At 32.5% G+C, this 26308-nt stretch overlaps 1 protein-coding gene and 1 long non-coding RNA gene across 3 annotated transcripts in view; one reads left to right on the forward strand and one right to left on the reverse strand.

Moving 5' to 3' along the window:
* The window catches only part of LOC128922323 (uncharacterized), a 115889-nt gene that overhangs the window by 21745 nt on the left and 67836 nt on the right, over positions 1-26308 (reverse strand). The window lies entirely within an intron of this gene.
* Positions 20636-25520, forward strand: LOC105212238 (innexin inx7). The gene is made up of 4 exons (XM_011184104.3): positions 20636-21167; positions 21231-21411; positions 24306-24837; positions 24918-25520. The coding sequence occupies exons 1-4, from the start codon at positions 20934-20936 to the stop codon at positions 25249-25251; spliced, it is 1281 nt and encodes a 426-aa protein (XP_011182406.1). The 5' UTR covers positions 20636-20933; the 3' UTR covers positions 25252-25520.

Below are 26308 nucleotides of genomic sequence, written 5' to 3' on the forward strand. Positions count from 1 at the left end.
TATAGTAGTATTCATATAAATATATTCCTTATACCAGTGTGGTTTTTTTATGTGAACCACTGTACTGGAATTGCATTTAGCACATCGATCACTTGGTCATCTAAATACAACTTAACCTAAAATTCTTATGGTTATTCATTTTACCGTGAAACGAAGCTTATAAAAAGGAATTTATTAAAGAACATCCATGCCATGAAGCAAAATAAAAATCTATTATGTATCTACAAATGTCTTAATTCTTCATTTTTGTTCTAGAAGACGTTAGTAATATTTATAAATATTATTTAAGTGTTGTTGTGAGAGCAAACGTTAGAAAATGTGAAGATAAGTACGTACTTGCAAACGAAAACAGCATTTTCAATGATAAATCTTAAGGGTTTCGTAATAACTGTGAATGATACTCGCGCTGTGTTATTATTCTCAGCTATTCTAGGCATCATACCTGTCTACTTTCAAGCCAAACTATGCTAAGACATAAGACTGTCTATTAAAGTAAATATTTTTGGGGGAAAATCAAGGTACCCAAGCATTAGCTATAGCCATATCTGCTGGCCAACAATGCTTTCACCGCGATATCAGTAGACGCATTATGCTATTCTCTATAGCTTGCTATCTACTTCTATTTGTTGTAGTTGTTGTTGCCAATGGCCGATCTACCTGAGAGACAACTGATAAAATTCACGTTTCACCTCGAAAGAAAGAAAACTGAAAATATTTATGTTTTTTCTTCTTTCTTGTTACAAATAGGTATAGTTATGTATGTGTAAAAATACCTGTAAAGGTACGTGTAAGAACAGACTCGCTTACTTGCATTGTTGCAATCTACCTTTACTGGGCACTGCATACCCTGTAGGGAATTTGAAGTTAGCCATTGATAAACATTTGAAAACCAGTGTAGTACAGTGCATTGTAAACGTATAGTAATTCTTTTAAGGCAGTAGCCGAAGAAAACGTTTTTTTAGCAATTTTTTTTGAAAGGGGTGAAATGATTGCGGTAAACGGAATTTTAAGACGATAGTGTACTATATTTAATGCTTAAAAAACAATATTTATTATTAAAAAATATTGAAATTTTTTCAAAGTTGTAAGTATTTTTCTGGAGCGCCTGGAGTCTGCACTTGTAAATCGGTGTCGGTGATGGAGGTCGTGCGATGCATCTGAAACAGTCGAACCAATTTTTTTTTTAATTTTTATAAGTTTCTTTTCATTATGAACTAAAAAAATACCGAAGAAGTTATAAAATTCCAAATTTTTTCGAAGTTTGAAAAAAAAATCACTTTTTTAAGAAAAAAAAATTGACTTTAAGCTGCAAAACAAGTAGTTTAAATAATACTTTTGTCCAACTTTTTTAGTTCAAATAGAAGATAATTCAATACTGAAGCTAGATCACTTTGGTTTTTTTTCGATCGGACATCTGTATATTCTTTTTGCTATCGCCGGCACCGTTTGCTAACGCTTGTGAAAATGAAAACTCGAGGAAACGCGCTTTAAAATTTTCGGAGAGCATTCGCACCTGCGCGACGCTCGGCCACTAAAACTGCTCTAGCTTCGAAAACATGTCGAATTGGCCTCTGGAATTTTAAAGACATATTCTTGGATAGTTTTAGAAGAGATTTAAAACAAAACAAAAAAATCGATTTTTTGAAGCCTGTAAAACAGTAAAACAGTTTGAAGCCTGTAAAGCAGACTACTGCCTTAAGGACTAAATTTATGGCATTAATTCAATGTTCGAAAGTGTTAATATCCTTGCCAGGAAGATTGCATTGATCGAAATAGTATCAGTTTAAGGATATCATGAATTCTAGTATACGAATGAGAATTTCAGAGAATTAGTTTATGACGTAGAATAAAAAGTTTGGATGAATACATTCCAAAGTCAAAAAATTCAATACCGGAAACTCCAAAAAACATCTTTTGATATAATTTTCTTATTTGAGCTCCTCTAGGGTGTCAGCCTTGAATGATTTTTCTTGTTTGAAGTTTGTTTTTCTTGGATTGGCTCATTATGCAATCCATTTGACACAAAAGGAGTACCGAGACTATTGCATAGATAGATTTTGACGAGCAATACGCCCGGATAACACTTTTACAAGTAACTTTCTTCAATATTTATATTGACTGTAAACTTTCGAGCACCTATTCGAAAATCTACTACAATGTAGCTAAACTAAACAATCGATTGTTCGAGTAAGATGAACAAAATCCATGAAAAGTCGCTGTCTACTCTGATTATAGGATTTCTGATCAAATAATATATAAAATAGTGAAAGATTTTCGACTTGAGAGGAATGTCATTCACTGAAGTTGGAGAAAATGCTGGTTTAAACGCAGAACGTTAAAAAAACTATTCTAGAGAATAAACAAAAAACAAATATAATTTTCATATTTTACATTTTTACTTCAATCAGAAATTTACTCAATGATTTTACATGAACTTATCACATTTCAGATCACCGCAGATCATAACGAATCTCTTGAACTTTCCTATAGGGTCACTTAGCATACATATGTATGCATACGAGAAAGTATGTATTTGTATAGGGCATAGCATGAACGTGCAACTTTTGTATTTAGAGCCACGTTTAGGCATTACAAAAGCCTATTTCAATATTTATTATTCCACAGTAAATATGTATGTATGTAAGTGGCGAACGATTTATCTGTATCTTTAACTGCACGACTATCTTTAGAAATACGAGTAAATATGTCAGTATGCATGATCATTGGTGCGTACGCCAATGTGATATGATAATTTACAAACATTCAATGGCAACTTGCTATCAGGCGATGGCTGCATGGCAGCATACATACAAACACACGTGTAAATATGTACCTACATACATACATACAAAAAAATAAGAACCCACAATGTGCTGCCACTAAGCATTACACCTTCAATTCTACCTTACTTATATACATACGAATATATATCGATACAAAGTCACATGCATACATAAAGAAAGAAATATGTATGGATTTCGAAATATTCATTATAGTCGCGTCATTGCAACAATTGTCATGCAACTGTGTGACTGATCAGTTTACGATATGAAATAAGTAATATGAATGCAACGACCCTATTCGTTATTGTAATTGTTTTTTTTTTTTAATTTTTTCATTTTTTTCTACACTTCACTCGGGTAAACATACGTACATTACAGGTATGCATGTGGGTACTCGTAGGTATCGCCGTACCTTTGTCGCATAAAAAGCAATAAGTGTGTGATTTGTTGTAATGTAAGGAGGTCAGCAGCATTCTTCAAATTACATACAAATACATATATACATGTGTATATATATGAATACATAAATATATATGCTGACTTTTCGATTTTTATGCGCTGATGAAAGGCACGTAAACCTTACACCTCACTCATGTTACAACAACAAATAGGCATAGAAATTTTATCTGATACCGAGTTGTGTTGTAAGACGCTTAGAAATGTGCAGTCGATCGACTTTTCTTGACTTGTAAATTGTGACAATAGAGTACTTATAGGTTTGTATGTATGTATGTAAATATAAAAAATTTGGTAATATCTTTATTGATAAGTATGTGATGTGGTGTGTGTGGCATGCTTGGCACTTGGACTTAATCAAAAACCATTTTATGATTTATAGCACTTGGCCAAAGTTGCAAGCAATAATAATGTATGTAGGCTTTCAGATACTAGTACAGTTACTACTGTTTACAACGTGTTCTTTTAAAATAATTAGAATTTTTTGAGAGCATATAAATACATATAGAATTTTTAGTTAGATTACCGTTTTAGATTACATTAAACGGTAAAATCGACATTTTTCTGGGTATTAGACCAAACTGATTTTTTCGGTGAGATTGAGACATAAGTAAAAAACGTGTGTTTTTCGATTTTAGAAGTTAACATCCAATATCGAAATAATTGGTTTCGAAATTCGAAAAAATGCTGTTTTAAATAATAATTATTAATTACAGGATATAGTTCCCAAAAAATTCCAAATATGGAAAAAATAGATATTCTTCTTAATTAAATTGAGTGTAAAATTTTCCGCTAAGCTTATATGACAGATGATATAGGTCCAGTATTTTTCGATAAATAAAATTTGTTTATTTTTTTCAAAGATCTATCTTTGACCCTTCTTATCATCTATCATACAAGCTTGGCGAAATTGTATACACCTTTAAATTAAGAGTATTAAATTCCTATTTTGAATTTTTTGGTAACTCTATCCTCGAATATGTAATGTGTATCTTTAACGAACGATATTCCCTTCCTGATCAATCAAATGGTGGCATAACTCTCTTCAAACAACATAATATATATGTACATATGCATATCGGAAGAAAAATAAATCGAGAGGCCTTTAAAACCCACTAACTTAGATAAAAGAAGAAAGAAGAGAAGCAAAGCTAAAAAAATTAACAGATCTTCAATGCTCTTTTTTAAGAACTAGCACCTGTTTTACGCTCTAATTAGAATATCTGACAGCTGAATCCATTAAATAATGTGGAGCTGCAGACGTTCTGAAAGTGGAGAAGATCTTCGAAAACATTATCTAACCTCATATAATCCTAAAAGGTTGGGCTTGGTCTATGTCCTGAGTTGGAATATCCATTATGTGCCTAATAGAATACAAAAATGATTCATATACTTATAATATGCCTGGTACTAAGCCTCAATTACTAGGCAACAGCTTTTTACTTCATGTGGCTTAACTTTTCCGATAGTTCTTTACTTATTCGTTATGCTGATTAACATCAAGAAATCAATTAATTCAGAGTATATGTTTTGAATTACCAATATTGTTTATGAGTTTGAAAAGAAAATGGCGTTTTTATCTTTAAATTATTCTCAGAAGTTAAGAAAAAAAAATACTATTTTATAATAATTCAACAATTTCATGAGTTAGAACACATAGATCACCTCAATTAATCCCATTTTAACGGTTTATTTATATTGTATGATCTATGACAAGACCTCATAAATACATTAAGAACTTCTGCTTTATCTAAAATCAGATTCGACATTCAGAACTCTCCGCCAGTAATTAACATTTAATTTTAAAATTAAAAAAATATTATCTATGGCGGAAAAATATACACATAATATTCTAGCTAACTTCGTAAAAGAAACAGCGCAGAACATACACCAACTTCTACGAAAACGTAGCCTAAATACCTGTCAGTTATTAAGTTTCAAAATCTAACAACAAAACAAATTCCAACAATAAAATATAAAACAGCAAAAATCTTAACTCGATTAACACTTCATTCAACAAATTTATCAGAATCAGAATAGCAGAAATAATTTCACGTGTTTAAGCCAATCAATGAAGAAGCCACAAAGAGACAATTATTAAAATGTTAAAAAACTTGACACATTATGCCATTATGACAAGTAAATACTAATTAATGCAAAGAGGTTGGCCAATCCACTTCAGTTGACATGACATGCCTTGATAAGAGATTCAATAAGTAATTGATGGGTATTAGCGAAAAGATAGAACAACCAATTGACAGCGGGGATCTTCGGAGCTATAAAAACGTCGAATTTATGATAATGAAATATAAATATTATGAGCGGAGTATAGTATGTATATATATATTAAGGTACAGTGGAACTTCTCTAACTCGAATCACTATAATCCACAAAAAAACTTCGAGTTAGAAAGACTTCAAGTTAAATTAGAATTTTCATTAAAAAATTAAATTTTTCAAAAAGCTGGAAAATATAGATTTATACACAGTTTTAATTATTTACTTCGCATAACGTTTTTTAAATACGTTAAAACATGTATTCTGTAATTTTGTTTGACTCTTGATGTCTGTATCTTATGCCTTTCTTACACGATTTATGAAATCTATAAGTGTAATATCATATTATTTATTCTCCTCCATACGATATAGAGGGACTCTTATCAAATCCTGCCTTGATAGTAAAATTTTAAATTTTGTATTACGCCCTGACCAAAAAGTTCGATTTATGGAAGGAAATTTGTAGGAAAGTTGCCTTCTATTGCCACTTCAAGAGTTCGAGTTATGAAGAACTTCGAGTTATGGAAATTCGAGTTAGGGAAGGAAATTTGTATAAAATTTGGCTTCTAAACGCCAATTCAAGTGTTCGAGTTATGGAAGTTCCACTGTATATCTAAATAAGAAGTGGTCAGCGACTATAAAGCGACTTGAAACCATGAATTTAATTACCAGACTAAAACAACCACAAACGATTTTTGTTGACCGCAATTTAGGGGTTAGGTGTCATTCTAAAAATATCAATGAAACTTCTTTGAAATACCACAAAGCTTTGTGTGGACCGCGCGTGATCTCGAGACATCGGTTCTCAAATCAATGATATTATATTCTCCAGTTCGGAAGCGACTATTTCCTGCTTTTAGACTTCGGGAAAATGAAAAATTAGGGCTGTAAAGAGAAAACTGTCAAGGCTGATACCCATATGAAAGCAAATCAATATTTTACTACAAAAATTGTATTTCATGCTGGATGATCATTGGATAATCAGTGTATCGCGCTCCAAAACAATAAATAAAATATCTCGATATAAAAGCATTTAAAAAATCATGTTGTAATCGCTAATAATACTCATTTCATATTGTCAAAAAACAATTTATATCCAAAGACTTTATCAATATATAAACACAACTTGACGTAAAAAGCATGCAGTCAACTTTTTATGAGAATAATGAGGCACAACAAAAAGATTAGCACTTTCTTGCAGTTGACATTATGGCTCATTTGCTAAATTTACGCACTGAGAAATCACAAATTTCATGGAAATCACCATGAAGGTAGCCACAACAAGAGCTTATATTTACACACATACATACACACTAACATATGTATGAATATATATTAGTTGAATGACGAGGTAAAGCTTACATTCATACAATGCCAGTCAATCTTATCAACCGGTCGACTATTGTACTTTTATATTTGTATGTCTACTGTCTATTTTGTATGTTTGTTGTTTATCATTATTTGGCACATTTTTTTTTTAATTTAAGCTACGCCAATTCGGCTCCACCACTGAGTCATGCAGCATTCGTGCGAAAACCGTTAAGTTACCTTGATTGTAATCCGTCGCATGTCAGAAGTTTAAAACAAATAGTGAAACAATAGAGTAGATAAAGGTTTTTCGTCACAAATCTCGAGAAAAAAAGAAGTAAAATAACAAGTTAACCAACACGAATGTTAGTCACTATGTGCGAATATCGAGGAAGCTAATGCCCTTGAACAAAGAAATTGAAACACGTGCTGATATATTGATCTATGAATATGTACTAAAGAATTTCCGTTAATGGGTTAGAATGCGTCTCGAAATTACACCGTTATTATGGCACTAACTAAGTTGTGATTTTTGCGAGAGTTTATGGTAGATCCAAAATCTAGGTTATGTTTCCAACCCTCAAAAAGACTTAAATTTAAATGCTTAAATATTCTATTCTAATAATTATATATATAGCTTGTAGTAAACTTGATCTTCCGGAGGAGACTCATAAATGAGGAAGAACTGAACCATTGGATGACGGACGACCTTCATGTCCAAAAATTTTACTAATATGACAGAAACATACCGAATGTTAGTATCAGTTCGTGGCTTCAAACGTAGGAAGTACTATACAATTGGCCAAATATAGAAAAATTCACTTCACAAACAGGTCAAGAATAACATATGTATCTTAAATAAAGTCACTTTCCTTAGCACTTAAGGGATTGTATTTATCCAGGTTGCCTCTAAAAGTTTACAGATCTAAATCAGAATCTAAATTGTTTCATACCAAATAAAGTTTAAAATAAGACCTTTCGTTGTGTTCTAGTTTCTTTAGTATCGGAACTAAACTAGTTTTATATGGAAATATTACGACCCGAACCGTAATTTAAAGAACATCGCGGTCTCAGTGAGATCACGATGAAGACAAAAGGAAACAAATTTATCTACAACAAGCTTCAATATCAAAACCGAAGACAGTCCAGAAATAAAAATTGGATCTATTAAAAATATTATTTTACACAAAATGGGTACTAGGCCATCTCGACATATAGGAATGTGTAACAGAGATGTTCTGTGTAATATTTATAGTATACTATACGGATTTATACGACCTAATTAAACTAATCAAGGACCTGAAAACGTTGCACAACAAATAAAACACAGCTAAGCTGGTTACATAATGTCAACAAAACCCCAGAAATAATTCATGCAGTTCCCCGAAATTGCCCGAGTTCCTCTAGAAAAGATCTTTGCGGTAAATAACTTATTTCGAACTGAAAAACAAAGAAAAGTCTGACGCCCCATTTTGTAAGGGGCCAATCACTTTCGGAGATGCTTATATTCTAAGATACACAAATCAGATATTTGAGAGCAAATCGGAGACATATCAAATAAAAATTCAATATCTCTAGAATTAAGTTGAAAACGGTGAAAGAACTGGTGAAAAAAAGTGTAGGAATGCAATTTTGTTCAAGATTTCACTAGCATTGGAATTGTAAAAATTCTAAGTTCTGGAATGAGTATTATTTAATTAAAATATTAAAACTGTAATGAGTGAGCAATTGAATTTTGTTTAAGAAATTGTTCCCCTGCAATTTACTGCAGTTAATTTAAGTTAATTTACGTTCTAGTTTGCATATATGTGAACACATTTATTTATCAACAGGTGTCGTATATTTCAACTTTTGCTTATCAGCAAAATTGTTTTCCTACTTATCACAATCGCATCAGTAATTGTTTTTTTTAGTTTATTTGCAAAGCATTTTACTCATTTTACAAAAGAATGATTGGCTTTTTACAATCACAATTAAGTATATGCAAACACACGACTATGCACACGAACATAAGTATGTAATATACATATGTATATACTAGATTTCTTGTGTAACACCGTTGACAACTTTCATTTTCATAAAATATGAGTTTGAGGTTATGTCTTTACACGAGTATACCGAAAATATTTTTTATCGCAAAACTTTTAAGATAGCGACCCTCAGCATCCCTGACATACTTTTTGAACAAGCACGCTTTGATTTACAACACCAACACTATATAACCGTAAAAACGACAAAATATGGTTGACTAAACATTGTACTACTCAATTTTGCTTTTAATCAAATTGCTGTCATTATCTGCCGACTACACTAAAACACAAACTATGCTTCTGATTTTTCATCACATCACACAATTCTTATCTTAAGAAATGCAGATGATAATTTTAAAGTGACGCAATGTTGTTGGGACCGAATGTTCTAAGTTTTCCAAAAATTTACAATAGGTAATTAAATGTTACTCATTGTTAGAGAAACTAAAATTATGAAGGAATTATTTCGTCGTTAAAAAAAATAACCGTTGATATGAAAATAGCTTTTCTGGTACAGTTATGGGCCAAAAACTTTGCCTCACTTGTGAAAAAATTGTCGAAATCGGACAATAACTTTTCAAGGCCCCGCATATCGAATATGAAGAACTCAGTGCCTAAGGGTAATTTTTGACAGAAAATATCGGTAAATCTCTCAGATATCTTAATTGAATTCATAGGAAATCCTTTCCTTTGTAATAGTGTGTCTCTGTACCAAAAATTAGTAATAACGGGTCATAACTTCCCCTAGCTCCCATATACTTAATTGTAGATACAGTTTAAAAAAACTTAAATCGTTTAATATGTGAAATTAATGAGCGCATAATCTGTGTAGTACATTGGTGGTGAAAATGAATGAAAGCGGTTAAGGGATTGCCTCAGCCCTCATATACTATAAATGATGATTTTCAAGATTCTAATGGACTTTATGCCGAATATAAGGGTCATTTCAAGTGAAAATTTCAAAAACCCTTGAACATAGGTAGGTTTTATACCCAACAATTTGCTTCTCAAAACTTTAATGAGGTTACTCAAAACCTATTAATCCAATCGGTTCCAAATTTTAATACGTTATTCTATACATATATAGCTATGGTATGACCTAGGATAAATCAAATCGGTGAAGATCTCTACTTTTCAACTTGATTTGTGGCTGAAAAAAAAAGCAATTTTCAAAAAAAAAATTTCAAAGGTCCGCCGTTTTGTTAATTTTTGTGCGAAATTAATAATCCTAGAGTTCATACCAGAGCCAAACATGTACTCTTTCTAATCCCGTTGGAAATTTTGGTTTCAGATGTTTCAGTGAACGGAAATCTCATGCGCCGTCGAAAGGAAGGATTTTGGTTTGATCACAAAAAACAACAACAACAAAAATTAAGTATGTAAAATGTTGTTCTTATTTTTTAAGTCTTCAAATAAATGTATGCAAAGTTACAACCTTCAAAAATAATTTATTTCATTTACCAGCCCATTGAATATCGTCAAAATTTGAAATCGAGAATAGGGGGGGTCCCCTTAATAAACTTATATCAGTAAATTGCTAGAGTATGTTCGGTTACACCCACGAACTTAACCCTTCCTTACTTGTTTTTGATATGAATATCGCAAAATTCGTTCTTTGACAAATTTAGTGCTTCAACCGATTAAATTATAGAGTACATATTCTGGAATATCCACATTACTGCCGAAAAAATTAAAATCGTTATAATCTCATATGAGAACTAGCCTATATTCAGAACCGATATCACTAAATTTTTTATACTAGTTATTAATTTAGATTTAACTCTGAACATACAGAATAAAATTCACCCGAAGAACGAACATCGAAAATAGTTGTTAGATTGTTTAATAATTATTCCCTTATTATAAGAAACTTCAAGACATGGATATTCCAATGTTAGGTATTAGGACACGGATAAAATACTATTTTTATTAAAATATAATAGATATTGAAATTAAAATATCTTCGGCATTGATGAATTTAACTCAAATAGGTTACGACTTAGAAAGAATCAAAACCATTTCAGATGTTCACAAATTAAATTTGGGTTTCGAGAGTTAATTCTAAATAGATTTGGACACTTACATATATATTTTATCACAATTCATTCAGATAAGCAAAATTTTTCTTCAAGTGGGCGCTTGCATAAGTACTCAGACGGACGTAGAGACTAACATCATGAAATCGATGCTATCCACATTTTAATCTCGTGTTTTTTTTAAATAAGTTACAAAGAATATGCCAATTAAATTTATGTAAATAATATACTTTACTGCCTTATTATATTTTCATTTATACCAATAAACTAGTGATAGACAATTGATTGTGCTTTGAAGATATGATTTCATATAGAAATTATCTTTGAAGTGAACATATGTATATATGTACATATATGCTTTAGTAGACAGCACTGTAAAATCTGGCATGAACAAGCCTTCTGATGATGGTCTGATTTCTAAAACAGTCTAATTAATAATGTATGACTATGCGAAATATTGTGTTAAACGATATACATAATTACTAAAGTTAAACTAAAGGTACAATCACTGGCCACTTAAGATATCAATTGAGCAAGTTAAATTAGTAGTATAAAGTATATATACTAAAGAAATAATTATTAAATAGTATAATAGAGCAATTATTAATAAATTGTGAAATTATATCATATATTATTTAAATAACAATAGTTTCGAGCGAGATTCAGACCATATAATGCCTCTGTAAAATGGGCAAGTGACACAAATTTTGCGATATATTTTCATATAAAACAAAGTTAATTGGAAGTGAAAAAAAATTAACATAAGTGCCAATTATACCCATCACCTTAAGTATATAAAATGAGCTCATTATTCGCGGATTTGATAACAGATTATTTAATTAAATCATTTGTCACTACTTTAATTTCATTTCTACATGTTCAGAAGCTGAATCCTTATCAGCATACTGCTACCGTTTTCAATCGAAACCTGTTGTTTTTGTGACTTTATATAATTCACTTTAAATTTATTCTTTGTTAAAGATTTTTAACACGAACAAAGTCTTATCATTTCCATACGACTTTTTGTGGTTAAAGTGCTCTTTTAAATTAAAAGTGATGCTCATGTTTCATGAAGGTGGAACTTGAAAATACATTGCGGTTAGGTTATAAAATATTGGTGACCAAACATTAATGTTATTTAATTAAAAGTGAATATTATAGCAAATGGTTTTAGTAAATATGTGGTATACGTGATCTTTGGAGAATAAGGTATATGCGGGTTAATTAAATATATGGATCAATATTTTAATTAACTACTATTTTTCATTTAGCATCATAAAAATATCTCACATATTCACTGAGCAATTAATATCATATATATTCCGTTGAGTTCAGGTAATCGAAAGACCTCAGAGTAGAATTGCCACAAATTATTTGAAAAAAGTAAAATATGTTATTTAGTATAACTTAAGGGGTTACGCCACCCTAAAATTTTCAAAAAGTTATTTTTTTTATTTTTGCTTAATTTCAAATTCTATATTCTAACGAGTATTTTGAGATGTCTCCGAAAACAATGTCTCAATAATTACGAAAGATGTGCGCATTAGAAGTCAGCGTGGTGAGAGCATTTTTCGAGACCGTGTACACGATAACCCAAAAACTATTCAAACGATTGACTTGAAAATTAAAATACATCTTCTTAAATAGATTTTCCACAGAATGAAGTGGGATTTTTTCGATTGAACAATTTCAAAAATTTTGATCCAATTTCTTTTACGGTATTTTTAGCACAAAATATAATAAAATTTTGAAGAGCTTCTAATTGCGTACAAATTGTTTTTTTTTTTCAAATTCCTTAAAAACCATCCGATTTCCATGCGTTCAATAATCATATATGGACTAACATGGCATATATGGTATGTAAAAACTCACAATATTAGCACAACTATAGATTATGTATGAGTAACATTTCATGATATAGTGCTAACTAACAGTGTAACAGTGGTAATTCTTTTATTTAGCAGATCTTTAAGACGTTATAAATTTATGTGTTAAGATTGGATTACTGGCATTTAACACAAATTAACATTTTAAGCTAGTCATATTTAATAACTGGTTCATAATTTACACTATATACGAGAAAACCGACTGGACAAACAGAATTTTCAGAGAAGATTGATCATAAGTAAAAACAAGTAAGGAAAGGCTAAGTTCGGGTGCAACCGAACATTTTATACTCTCGCAATTTATTGAAGAAATTTAACCAATACATATATGCGGAATAAAGCTCACCGTATTTTTTAAAAACCTATAATTAGGTATATGGGAGCTAGGAGAAGATACTTTTGAAAAACCTACAATGAGGTATATGGAAATGTTATGACCCGATTTTAAAAATTTTTGGAACAGAGACACACTATTAGATATCTAAGAGATTTACCCATATTTTCGGTTAAGATCCTTAGGCGCTGAGTTCAACATGATCGATATCTGGGGCCTTGAAAAGTTATGGTCCGTTTTCGACATTTTTTTCATTCAAGTTTTATTCCGTTATCTTCATTGGTTCCATATGTTTACATTATAAAGTGAAGGAATAAGATGGATTTCAAAATTGAGTTATAAGGAAAGTAGTAGTGGTTGTGAACCGATTTCGCCCATTTTTTGTGTTATCAGGGTGTCAAGAAAATATTATATACCGAATTTCATTCGAATCGGTCGAGTAGTTCCTGGGATATGCCCACATATGGCCACGCCCACTTCCCCCAAAAAATTACATCCACATACGCCCCCTCCTAGTGCGATCCTTTGTTCCAAATTTTACTTTTATATCTTCATTTATGGCTTAGTTACGACACTTTATGTGTTTTTGGTTTTCGCCATTTTGTGGGCGTGGCAATGGTCCGATTCTGCCCATTTTCGAACTTGATGTTCTTATGGTGCCAAGGTATACTTGTGCCAAGTTTCGTCAAGATATCTTAATTTTTACTCAAGTTACAACTTGCACAGACGGACAGACGGACGGACAGACATCCGGATTTCAAATCTACTCGTCACCCTGATCACTTTGGTATATATGACTCCATATCTAACTCTTTTAGTTTTAGGTGTAACAATCAACCGTTATGGGAACAAAACTATAATACTCTCTTTAGCAACTTTTGTTGCGAGAGTATAAAAAAATGTATTCTCCGAATTTCGAAGTTGATCTCCAAAATCGAAATATTTCGATTCGAAGTTCGAAAAGAGGACTATAAAAACTATTATTAATTACGGGATGCAATTAATAAAAAATAAAAATCTACATTTTCCCCTTAATTCAATGGTGTACAAAACTTTTCGGTTAAGCTTATATGGCAGATGCTATGAAGGGTCAAAATTTGATCTTCGAATGAAATGAAAAAAATTATTAACAAAAATACTGTACCCCTTATAAAATCTGTCATCTTAATCAATCTTATTGAATTAAGAGGAACATTTAGATTACATCTATATTATGTTATTACTTTCCTTTTTCGAACTTCTAATCGAAATATTTCAATTTTAGAGGATAACTTCGAAAATCAAAGAATACCCTTACATAATCTCCCGGAAAAAAATAGTTTGGTCCAATGCCCAGCCGTACAGTGTTATTATTGTTCGACACTTGAGTGATGTTCTGAACAAGTTTTTTTCTAAATCCACAGAGTGAACAAAGACACTTTCAAAATGGACATATAGTAGCTAGTTAAAAAAAAAACTGTTAATATTAATAGAAAGTCTTAAAATTTAATAGAATAACTAAAATAAATAGCAATAATTAAAATATAAAGAAGTATTGAAAAAACGAATAAGACTTACAATTTTATTTTTAAAGTAGAACGAATATTTCATCAGTATATAAATATGTTCAATACAGAGAAATTACCGGTTAGGTTCACCCCCGCTGATAATTTATTTGAAACAGCAAATGCAGTAATCCATTAAAATTTCAACTTTACTTTTCAAAATCTGTTATTTTTAAAGGATTTTATCAGTAATATCATCATTAGTCATTAATCATCCTTAGCGAACGATAAATTGTTGATCCTCTATATGTTGGAAAATCTTTAAGTGGAATCTTAGAAATATGTACCTTTTAACACCACACAAGCCTATAACACTAATTAGTGAGAAAGTCATAACCCTGACGAATTGCAAAACTAGCCTACTGAGAATATTCAGAAATGCGAGAAAAACATTAGTCCTATATGAGAAACCTTTTGTAGATTGGACAAACAGAAGGCGCAACCAAATGCATCATATGTAATTCTAATAAATACTGAGCTAAATAAAAATTACAAATGTGTCGTCAATCTGTTCGCAAGAAGGCAAATTACTAGGTTTTTACAGACAGCATCTACTGGTAAATTGTGCCACATGTATCTCTTTTAAATACCCAAAGATATTGGAACCAAAAAAGATATAATTAATCATCTGTGGTTGTAGTTGTGAAGACCGCAGAAAAAATTCTCAAATAACTTTCAGGGATGCTATCGAGTTATCTGTCATCGGTCCTTGGCCTTAGATAAAAATAACCAGACTTCAAGCTACGCAAACACATTTTAAACATGGTGAACCGGCATAAGTTCTTAGAATCAAAGTAAAATTGACAAGATTTTAGTAAATTATATAGAAATTATACAAAATATCTAGAGAATGCATTTTCAATATTTTCGTTTACCTACTTTTGTACTGTTAGTTTCAAATTAAGTTAACAGTATATATAGTCGTGTCTTATCAAATTTTAGAAGACAAAAAACATTAAAATGGAGAAATGTTTTAGGTTTTCTTTTTTATCAACGCGACAGTGCGCTGTTGTTTTGTTAGTCATAAAACGATTGAAGTGCACCGCAAATGACTTCCTTTGATAACCAGAATAGACACTTTGATGTCAGCACTTGGCCGACGACTGGTGAAACAGATTTTTATCAACGAATGATTACGAACCGGCTGAATTGGCATTTAAATAAAAACAAAATTAGAGCTTTAGAAAAATAAAGCTGGCTTTTTGGCCAAATTCGATTATATTTGCAGAGGCTTGTGTGTAAACTAATCATAGAAATGCGCTTTAAGGCAATAAGCCATTACACTTAACGGCGATTTGGGGTTTAAAAATGTATATGTGTATGTAGACAGTGCATATGGGTTTCTAACCAACGAATATCTGGTCAATCATAGACTATTTGCGAATATGTACTACCTATCTATAGATATGAATAATATATAGAAAGCAAATAACCATAAATGTTAGCATTTATATTAATTTCGAATTTTGCCAGAAAGCACTGTGCATTAGTCAAACTAAGGCAATTAGGTTTTAAATTTTTTTTCAATTCTTCACTCAACCACACACACACACATATGTGTCCAAATGTAATGCCAAATATATAGTATTTGGTGTGACTAAACCTCAAAATTAATTTTAATTTTACCCTGAACCATGTGTAAATTGCAAATAATACCAGGCTTAATGGCGTGACTGATGAAGAGCAGCCAACAATGTCGTCCGTTCACCATATGTACATATGTATATCTATGTAGTAATGTACTAATTCCTGATTAAATATTTTCTACTTAAATTTATTTGTATTTTAGTTGACATTGATGACGTACAAACCAATTTACTGTTATGTGAACACCAGTTTACTGAGACTGTATTTGTGTAAAATATATTTCGGTAATAATGACGTGTCACGAAACAACAATGACGAAACGCCGATATTTTTAGCTAAAACCGCTTTATTATTAACGATTATTGCATCATTCGCATTTGAATACATTTATAGAATATTTCATACATAATTATTTGAGCTCTCTCAAAGAAAGTGTAGATTATTTATTTACTTATGAATTCTCTCCTCTTTGAATTTATACCCTAATGGTTATAAATAACAGGTTTATGCTTTTTAAACGCTGACTAATATTTAAACTTTCTGCACACACCATGAAAATAGTTAAGATCGGATAATAACCACGCCCACCACCCATACAAAGGTTCGGTTGAAAATTACTAAAAGTGGGTTAACTCACTAACGAAAAACGTCAGAAACACTAAATTTTACAGAAGAATAGCAGAAGGAAGAAGCAGCACTCAGATTTTTTTTACAAAATGGAAAATGGGCGTGGCATCGCCCACTTATGGGTCATATCTCAGGAACTACTCCACCGATTCGAATGAAATTCGGTATATAATATTTTCTTGACACCCTGATAACCTGATAACACGACTAAAAAATTGGCGAAATTGGTTCACAACCACGACTACTTTCCTTATAACTCAATTTTGAATTCCATCTGATTCCTTCACTTTATAATGTAAACATAAGGAACCAATAAAGATAGCGGAATACAACTTCATACAAATAGTACATATCATCTCTGTCTTCACTTATGAAAAAATTGTCGAAAACGGACTATACCTTCTCAAGACTCCAGATATCGAACATGTTGAACTCAGCGCCTAAGGGTAAACTTTAACCGAAAATATTGGTAAATCTCTCAGATAATTTAATGCAATTCAGAGGAAATTGTTTCCTTCTAATAGTATCTGTTCCAAAAATTACTAAAATCGGGTCATAACATCTCCCAACTTCCATATACCTAATATAGATTTTTCAATAATACGGTGGGCTTTATTCCGCGTATATGTATTGGTTAATATGTGAGATATCTTAGCAAAATTAAGTGAGCGTATAGTCTTGGATATAGGGTACCTTGCTTGTGAAAATGAATGAAATCGGTTCAGGAATTACCTCAGCTCTCATATACTACATATGACGATTTTCGTTATTCTATTAAACTTTATGCCGAATTTACTCATAAATTTGTATGTTATCTTAATAAAATTTTTTCAATCAATAGCGAGAGTATAAAATGTTCGGTTGCAAAGGAACTCAGCCTTTCCTTACCTGTTTTTCATATAAATTATATCTTCAAAACTAGTGGACAAGATGTAGAAATTGAAAACATAATCTCAACACACTGTTACTGGAGAAATATGTGCAGTTTTAATGCTTTTAAGATTCTAGAATCGCTCACACTATTATTTCAGTATCCTATGAAGCTCTATCAGATCTTAATCAAAAACAGTTATCGGCCAAAGCCAAGGATATCAACATTGTCGGCATTTTCAGGCCTGAAAAAAGGTGCGAAACAAATGGGTTTAGTAGTGAATGAGGGCAAAACCAAAGTAACGCTCTATAAGTCACACATCATACCCGTCTGATGTATGGTGGGAAAGCAGTGACGGTGACTAACAAAGATGAACACTTCTTAGGAGAGTTTGAGAGAAAAATTCTCCGAAGGATTTATGGCTCGCTACGTGTGGGCGTAGGTGAGTTTCTGATTCGTTGAAATTACGAGTTGTATAACTGTGCTGGTTTACGATATCACCCGAATGGAAGGAAATCTTCAGCGCGTAAAATATACGATTCAGTACCCACAGGTGGCCGACGAAGAAAAATACGAACTAAACTCAGGTTGAAAGATCAAGTGGACCTGGCGAAGCTTGAACTACCCAACTGGCGCCATCGTGTGCAGTGCAGAAACGACTGGCGAAAACTTATTGACGTGGTCAAAACCGGCAACCGGTTGTAGTGCCAAATTGATGATGATCAAGCTCTATGACAGACGGTACGAGGTACAAATATTTTTTGAGCAAAATTGCGATTGTTCCTCGGTAGCGTCTAATTTGTCGAACAATATTAAACTAATTTAATATAATGAAATAAAAGTATGAGATCGGTTAAGCATGTAGCAGTGAGATGAGATCACATTGTATATATAATACCTATATTCACTGACCGATTATTTCTGTGACTGATTATTTCTATTAATGTAGGAAACCGACGTGTTCCTTTCATATATTTAATTATAATGAATACTCAAGAATGGTATTTATCGCTATGGTGTGTTGACACAAAAAGGTTGTAACTCACGTTCGTTCTAAATTTTCTACACTTTTATCAATTCAACTACAAAAAAAACATTACATTTATGAGGAATTCACACTGTTTGTATATTGGTATTCTAATAATTTCAAGTTTTTCTATAATTTTCTATTGAATTGATAAAAAGCCACTTGAATGCTAACAAAGACACGATGACTTTAGTTAATGCAAAAGTCAATAAATGTTTACAACGTTTTATTTTATATTCAAGTGTCATTACAAATACAGTATATTTGTTTAAAACTATAGTCAGGTGAAGTAAATTATTTGTTGATGGAAGGTCGCCGAACCATCGCCTATACGTTTTTATGAGGAGCTTATATTAATTATATCTCAGTGGTTAACTTTATCGATATGCATCGATACAGCGATCGATCATCGATACAAGTGATAGAGTACAAACTCGATCGCTAGTGAAACAAACACGACATTTCTTACACGAAAACTTGGTTTAAACGAATATTGTCACGGTTATAAAAAAATATAAAATTTCTTAAGATTTCTCAAATAAAAACAGAATTGAAGCAGAAATCTACAAGTTCTTCTTAGAACTGAAAAAATCAGCATAATTTAATAATTTCCTTCGTTATGGAATAAATTATTAGTAAGCTTTTATTGTAAATGTTAGAATAACTTTTCCCAGTATTCTGTCATTCTGTATAGCAACTGAACTGCACAGAACGCACACTATACGGCAAAATCGACTTTCTTCTCGGTTATTGTAGGCTAAATTTTAAATTTTTAGTTGTTCCAAATATTTGGTTTCGAAGTTCGAAAAAAAAAGCTTTTGTAAAATAATTATTAATAATTACAGGATATGGTCACTAAAAAATCTAAAATATGGATATAATCTACATATTCTTTTTAATACCGGGGTTTATAAATATGTTCCGCCAAGGTTATATGACAGATGTTATAAGATGTCCAGTATTTTCGATATATAGAATTTGTATTTTTTTTTCGAAGATCTAACTTTGACCTATTATAGTTTCCGTTATATATGCTTGACTGAATGTTATACACCATTAAATTAAGAGGAAAAAGTAGTTTGTATGCATATTTTATATTTTTTAGTAACTTTATCCTGTAATTAGTAATTATAAAAGCCGTTTTCGAACTTTGAAACGAAATAATTAAATTTTGGAGGTTAACTTTGAAAATCGGAGAATGCACATTTTTTACTTATGTCTCAATCTCCCAGTTCAATACCCAGCCGACTGTTGTACAGTGTTATTATGACATTAGAGCCATGGAATAAATCAAAATTTTGCTAATAAAAAAATCTGAGAAAAAATTCACATCAATCTTACATCTAATGGGAATTCTAATAAAGACGTCAAATCATGACAAAGACGATAATTAAATAATTAAATAATAAAATAATGTGTCAGTTAATAAATGTCTCAATTAGGATCACTCATCATTTGCATGCGTATTTCGTAAATAATTCCCGCAAACGTAATTCTTCGAAAATATCTTAATTTAGTTATAATTTTGGCAGCAAATGATGGCAAATTGCTAAAAAAAATGCGCTAACATAGTAGGCAAATACAACGAAATATATTAATTCACCGCAATTAGCACCTTTGTGCCACTTTTCAACTCAAACGCTCATCAACTGGCCTGGCTAGCGTTTAATTGGGACTGATTTACCACTCAATTTAATCTTATCGCATTTACTGTATGAATGAAATGTGCAGCAGAATGAAAACAGCACTGATAACACCTACACAATTCGACTCACAGCCAAAGCAGAGTGCTGTTGATAAGGTGTGATTTCTTGGTAGTAAACAGCGAAAAAAATATGGCTAGAAATGCTGAGCGTTCTCGATATTACGGCATAAGTCTTCAGTATAACATTGGCAATAATATAATGTGGTTTGCGCGCATTGTATTCTTCGAAACAGAAACGAACACAAAAAACGAAACGAAATACGCGAGTGTATTGTTATATTAAAGGGCTCCGCAAAACGACGAACTGTGGTGTTTTCATACGAGCGAACTTATGAAACATAACGGTTTCAAATGCAAGCGCATTAAAGTCTACATCGGCAAAACGGGAGTTTAGTAACATTATATACGCAATTTGATGCTGATTTCTTGCTTTTGAACGCCGTGCAAAAAGTAGAAATCGAAAATGTTGAACGCGTTCAGTGCGGTTGCGCCATACTTGAAATTCAATCCGGCCTATGTGGTAGTCGACAATTTTGTATTTAAATTACATTACCGTTGGACATTCATAATTTTGTTGATCGCCACTATTTTGGTGACTTTGCGTCAATATTTTGGTGAACATATCAAGTGTATATCGGACACTATACCGGCGCATGTCATAAACACATATTGCTTCTTTACGCCCACCTTCACGCTGGTGAGTTCTACTACTATGATTTGTGGGTGAATGCTTTAGGCTAACTGTGTTCTTGCTTATCAGGTGCGTCATCTGAATAATAGCGCTTTGGAGAAAGGTCTCATATTTCAACCTGGCATCGGTCCCGAAGAGACGCAACATGAGGAAATCAAACGACATGCTTACTATCAGTGGGTACCGTTTGTACTCTTCGGTCAAGCATTGCTTTTCTATATTCCACACTTTTTATGGAAAAGTTTTGAAGGTAAGCAATTGTATGAAATATTATGAGGTCCACTCATTTCTTGTGTACTAATAAGTGTAAGAATACTCAAATATTTAGCAAAGTGTATAAGAAAAAATCGTTTGATGAAAGTTGTGGTTTCTGAGAATATAGTGTTGTAGACATATCGTGTCTTTTGAAACTGACTCAAGTTCATGTTGGAGAGCTTTTATTAGTAACAATGGGGAATTGTAACATCGGTGCTCTAGTTTAAGCCAATAGCTAGCCTATTCAAACACTGATAACTACAAAAAATATTCAGGAAATTCTCTTTCTTTAACTCCAGTGACTCAGGTTTACACACTACTGAACCATAATGAGTGTTAGATAAGAGGCTATGGATATCAGCGAGATACATACATATGTATATACAAAAACATATCAGGGGCCCACTTTCATTCATAAATAGTTTACGAGATACATACATACAAAGAAACTATTCGGAGGCCCACTTTACTAAAAAATGTATTGAAATATGTCCCTCCCTAGTATGATTCTCTGTATCAAACTTTTATAGCTTTATTTATGGCTTAGCTTTATCACTTCATAACTGAGGTTAACGACATTTTGTGGGTGTGGCAATGATCCGATTTCGGATCTGCAGTACCCACATTCTTATGGTGTCAAAGAACAATGTTACCTACATAGTTCCATCAGGATATCGCAATTTTTATTGAAATTATTGGTTGCACGGACGGAATACTAGAATTTCAACTCAACTTGTCATCCTAACCACTTTGGTATGTACAATTCTTAATCCGTGAACTTTGAAATCGGTGAACAAGATTATTATATTCTGTGCAAGATGTTGCACAGAGCATAAATATCCATTCTTGATTTTTATCATAATATCTGAACAATTTTAAGAGAATTTATTTCATAAAATATAATTTGTATTATGAAAACTAATTTAAATCGCAGTTATACGCTCGAACAATAGTACCCGCATGTACCCAAAAATTTAAGACTTATTTGCAAAGTAGGTTGTAGGTGTACTCGATTGTCGTTTCCTGTGAGGACTCATTACTATCCTTGAGCTTACACAATGCTTCCAAAAATTCGACCAAAGCCTTACTCGCACCCCAGGTGATAACAGCACCACCAATACCACTACCAACAGATCTTCCAATCTTGGTAGTAATTGATGGCACGGGCTTAGCTGCAATCATTCAACGAAGAGCAAGGCGTTACACACAATAGTAAAAAAGTTGTTTCATTTACCTTGAGTAAGCAATCCTTGAAAAAGCAGGAATAGCAAAAAATAGACCATTTTAAATTGCATTTTCACGGGAAACATTTCGAACACTTTACACGATTTATGTAACTTGTATAATGATTGAAAATGAAAATTTAGTCCGCTTAAATACGTTCCGGATATTGATAATTGAGCTTGACTATAAGGCACGTTTCGGATAATAAATTTGACAACACTACGGTTTTCAACAAATTTATATAAATATATTCTTTTGCTTGCATATGCCTAGCATGTCAGGTGTGTTCACAAGATTTGGATAATTTTTTTTCTTGAACTCATTCATCTACATTACTGTTGTTGCCTTTAAAATAGTCCCTATTCGATATCATGAGCTTAGGCAAGCTTTTCTTCATAAACTCGACTTTTAGGTTAGGGTTTGGCTCTATCAGCGAAGACGACCCTTTAAAGTTCTACTTTTTTTGGAAATAGGAAAAAGTCACACGGAGTCATGATTGGCGAATATGGAGGCTGGGTCATCGTTACAGTATTATGTAACCACTGAATGCAGCTGAATGAAATTGTATCATACTTCAGGGACCTCTACATCCAGATAGTAAAACAAAAAATGACAATTCGAGTCTCCAAGTTTTACAATTCCCGTTATTTTTTGAACACACCACTTATAGTATAAAACGGCGATTTATACCGTCTTATCAATTGCGTTTCATAAATGCTGACTTCAGAAAAAATTCGCGGAACTGCGCGTGAGTCACATTCAAATATAATATATATGTATACAATAATACTAAGTCGAGATTAAAGTAATCTTAGCACAGTAACAGAAAAATATAAGCCACAGTGGCAGCGAAATATTATTGTTTTTTTATATTCTCGCAACATGTTTCACAGAGAATAATAGTTGTGTTCACCTAACGGTTGTTTGTAATACTTAAAACTAAACGAATTAGATATGGATTTATAAAGTACACATATGTATATCAAATCAAATATGACCATGATGACGAGCCGAGTTGAAATACGGATGTCTGTCTGTCCATCCGACCATAGGACACCGTGCAAGTGATCACTTAAGTAACCTTGACACCCTGAGGAGGTATTATTGTAGATGGACAAAATGTAGATGGTGAAAAAATCGGTGAAAAAATAGTCCCGTCCCAAAATCTAATTTTTGTATATATCACACAAGCTACTAAAGTTATATAGAACATGCTTAATTGAATCGCTGCATTCATATTGGTGTAAAAACTTGAAAATTGGGGTGGCCACTCCACTCTTTCATCAAAAACCAATCCTCAAGAAGTGTTAAAAAAAACTTCCATCAAATTTTGTACATAATATAGTCTTGACACCCGGATGTTATGGATGGAAAATGGGTGAAATCAGTTTACAACCTTTATACCCTATATATAAGTTATTCTAGTGGACTTGCTATATATATGGGCGAAATTGGTTGTTATCTCAGAAAATCAATAATGATTTCAAGCTCTTGAATGCCAGAAATACACTATAGTTTAGCATTTCCGAAAAGACTTTTTCTATTTCAAGCACATATCTTCTTCTATATGTATGTTATAGAGATTTATCATCTTCAAGAGTAAATCTATTTAAGCAACTAGTCAAATCAGTTAACATTTCATTATATTTATTAATATTTTTATAGGTGGTCGCATTAAGACACTCGTCTTGGGACTGCGTATGGTCGGTCTCTCGCGGTATTTAAAAGATCAAAGTCTTAAAATCGGAAAATTAAATGTACCATCGTTGGAGGAGGCTGAGTCACGTGTGAAGATTATTCGTCGCGCCATGATCGATCGTATGCGCATTAATCAGTCGTGGGGTGCACATCTCGCTTTGACGGAATTCATGAACTTGTTAAATATTTTATTGCAAATTTATTTGACAAATCGTTTTCTCGCCGGTGCCTTCTACAGCTTGGGCGTTAAAATATGGCGAGAACGTTGGACCGATCAAATGGATGCACTCGATGTGGTCTTTCCGAAAGTCACCAAGTGTCATTTCCGTAAATTCGGTCCGAGCGGCTCAATCCAACTGCACGATACCCTCTGTGTTATGGCATTAAATATTATCAACGAAAAAATTTACGCGGTTCTATGGTTTTGGTATCTATTCGTTTTGATCATGACGATATTGGGACTGATTTGGCGTTTGTGCACATTTTTCTTCTATAGGAAGTAAGTACATAAGCGATTTATTTCATAACGCTCAACACTATTTCTTTAACATTAAATAATAATCATTTCTTTCCTCTCAGCGTTCGCTTTACCAAATTCACTTTTGCCTACTTCGCAAAGCCTGGACGCATCGATGAACAAGAATTAGCCGCCGTGGTCGAGAAGTGTAATTTTTCGAATTGGATGTTCTTGTTCTTTTTACGCAGCAATATTTCTGAGTTTCTCTTCAAGCGCGTGATTTTCCATTTGGCCAGTGAGTTGCCCGATCCCGAGAAGGACAACAGCATTAACGCATTCTTGGATAGAGAACATACGGCGGCTAAGGTAGGAACAAGTGGAGGGGCGCAAAAAGTACAACTTGATGAAGTCGATACACCGCTACTGAGCGAGAAAGATGGTGCCAAAATGGATTAAAAGTTTATATGTTATTGTGGTGTTTTCCATAGCAATTTATATACGATTTAGAGTTCGACTCATTTTTTATAAAGTGTAGCACTTAAGTTTTTAATGTTTATTCATTATTAATAAGTTATTGTTATTTTCTAAAACATAAATCTAGTTAAATTAATCCAAATTAAATAATAAAATTCATGGACTAGTTGAACTTGTACAACTGGTTTGAACTTGGTTCTGAAATATTAATCAGAGATAATAAAGAAAAAGTCTGAATGTAATGATGTCAATCGGAGCCTTTTGGCAGAGAAGCAATGAAGTTATATATTTTTGAAATAGTCTCAATATGTGGTAATCTTTATTGATTTTTAGTATCTTTATATAGAACTTTTTACTACTTAGTAAATTCCCAGCGGGCTCCATATATAACTAGTGCTAGTACTGAAGTAGTTTAGTACGATTACCGAATTGAATCGAATAAGTCAGACATATATTAGGTTGTCAAAACCACCTTTTTGTCTTTTGAATTTCGCGCCTATTTATTAAGCGCTACAGAGTTCGTATATGGCAATGCTATACCCATTTGAAAGGTCTAGATATAACCTACAAAACGACGCTATGCATGATTAGTTTGGATATTGCGTTCAACAGTTATAGACGTGTAAACATGGAGTTCACTAACTCCGAAATTCGCGCTATTTTAAAGTTTTCCTTCGCTAAAGGCAAATCCGCTAGAGAAACGTTCCGTGAGATTGAGGGATGGTACTCTATCACTTCGGACTGCGGAGGAATGGTGAATAAGCCAGCTGGTGGAAGACCTGTGACCACGAATACCGATCAAATCATAAAAAACATCGAGTTAGATCGGCATGTGGCATCTCGTGACATGAAAGATGGGAGTTAGTCACCAAACCATTATAAACCAACTGCAGAAGGCAGGATAAACAAACAAGCTTGATGTTTGGGTGCCGCATGATTTGACGCAAAAAAATCTTCTGGATCGAATCAACGCATACGATATGCTGCTGAAACGGAACGAACTCGACCCATTTGTGAAGCATATGGTGACTGGCGACGA

The sequence above is a fragment of the Zeugodacus cucurbitae genome, chromosome 5, assembly GCF_028554725.1.
Source record: "Zeugodacus cucurbitae isolate PBARC_wt_2022May chromosome 5, idZeuCucr1.2, whole genome shotgun sequence".
Lineage (NCBI taxonomy): Eukaryota > Metazoa > Arthropoda > Insecta > Diptera > Tephritidae > Zeugodacus > Zeugodacus cucurbitae.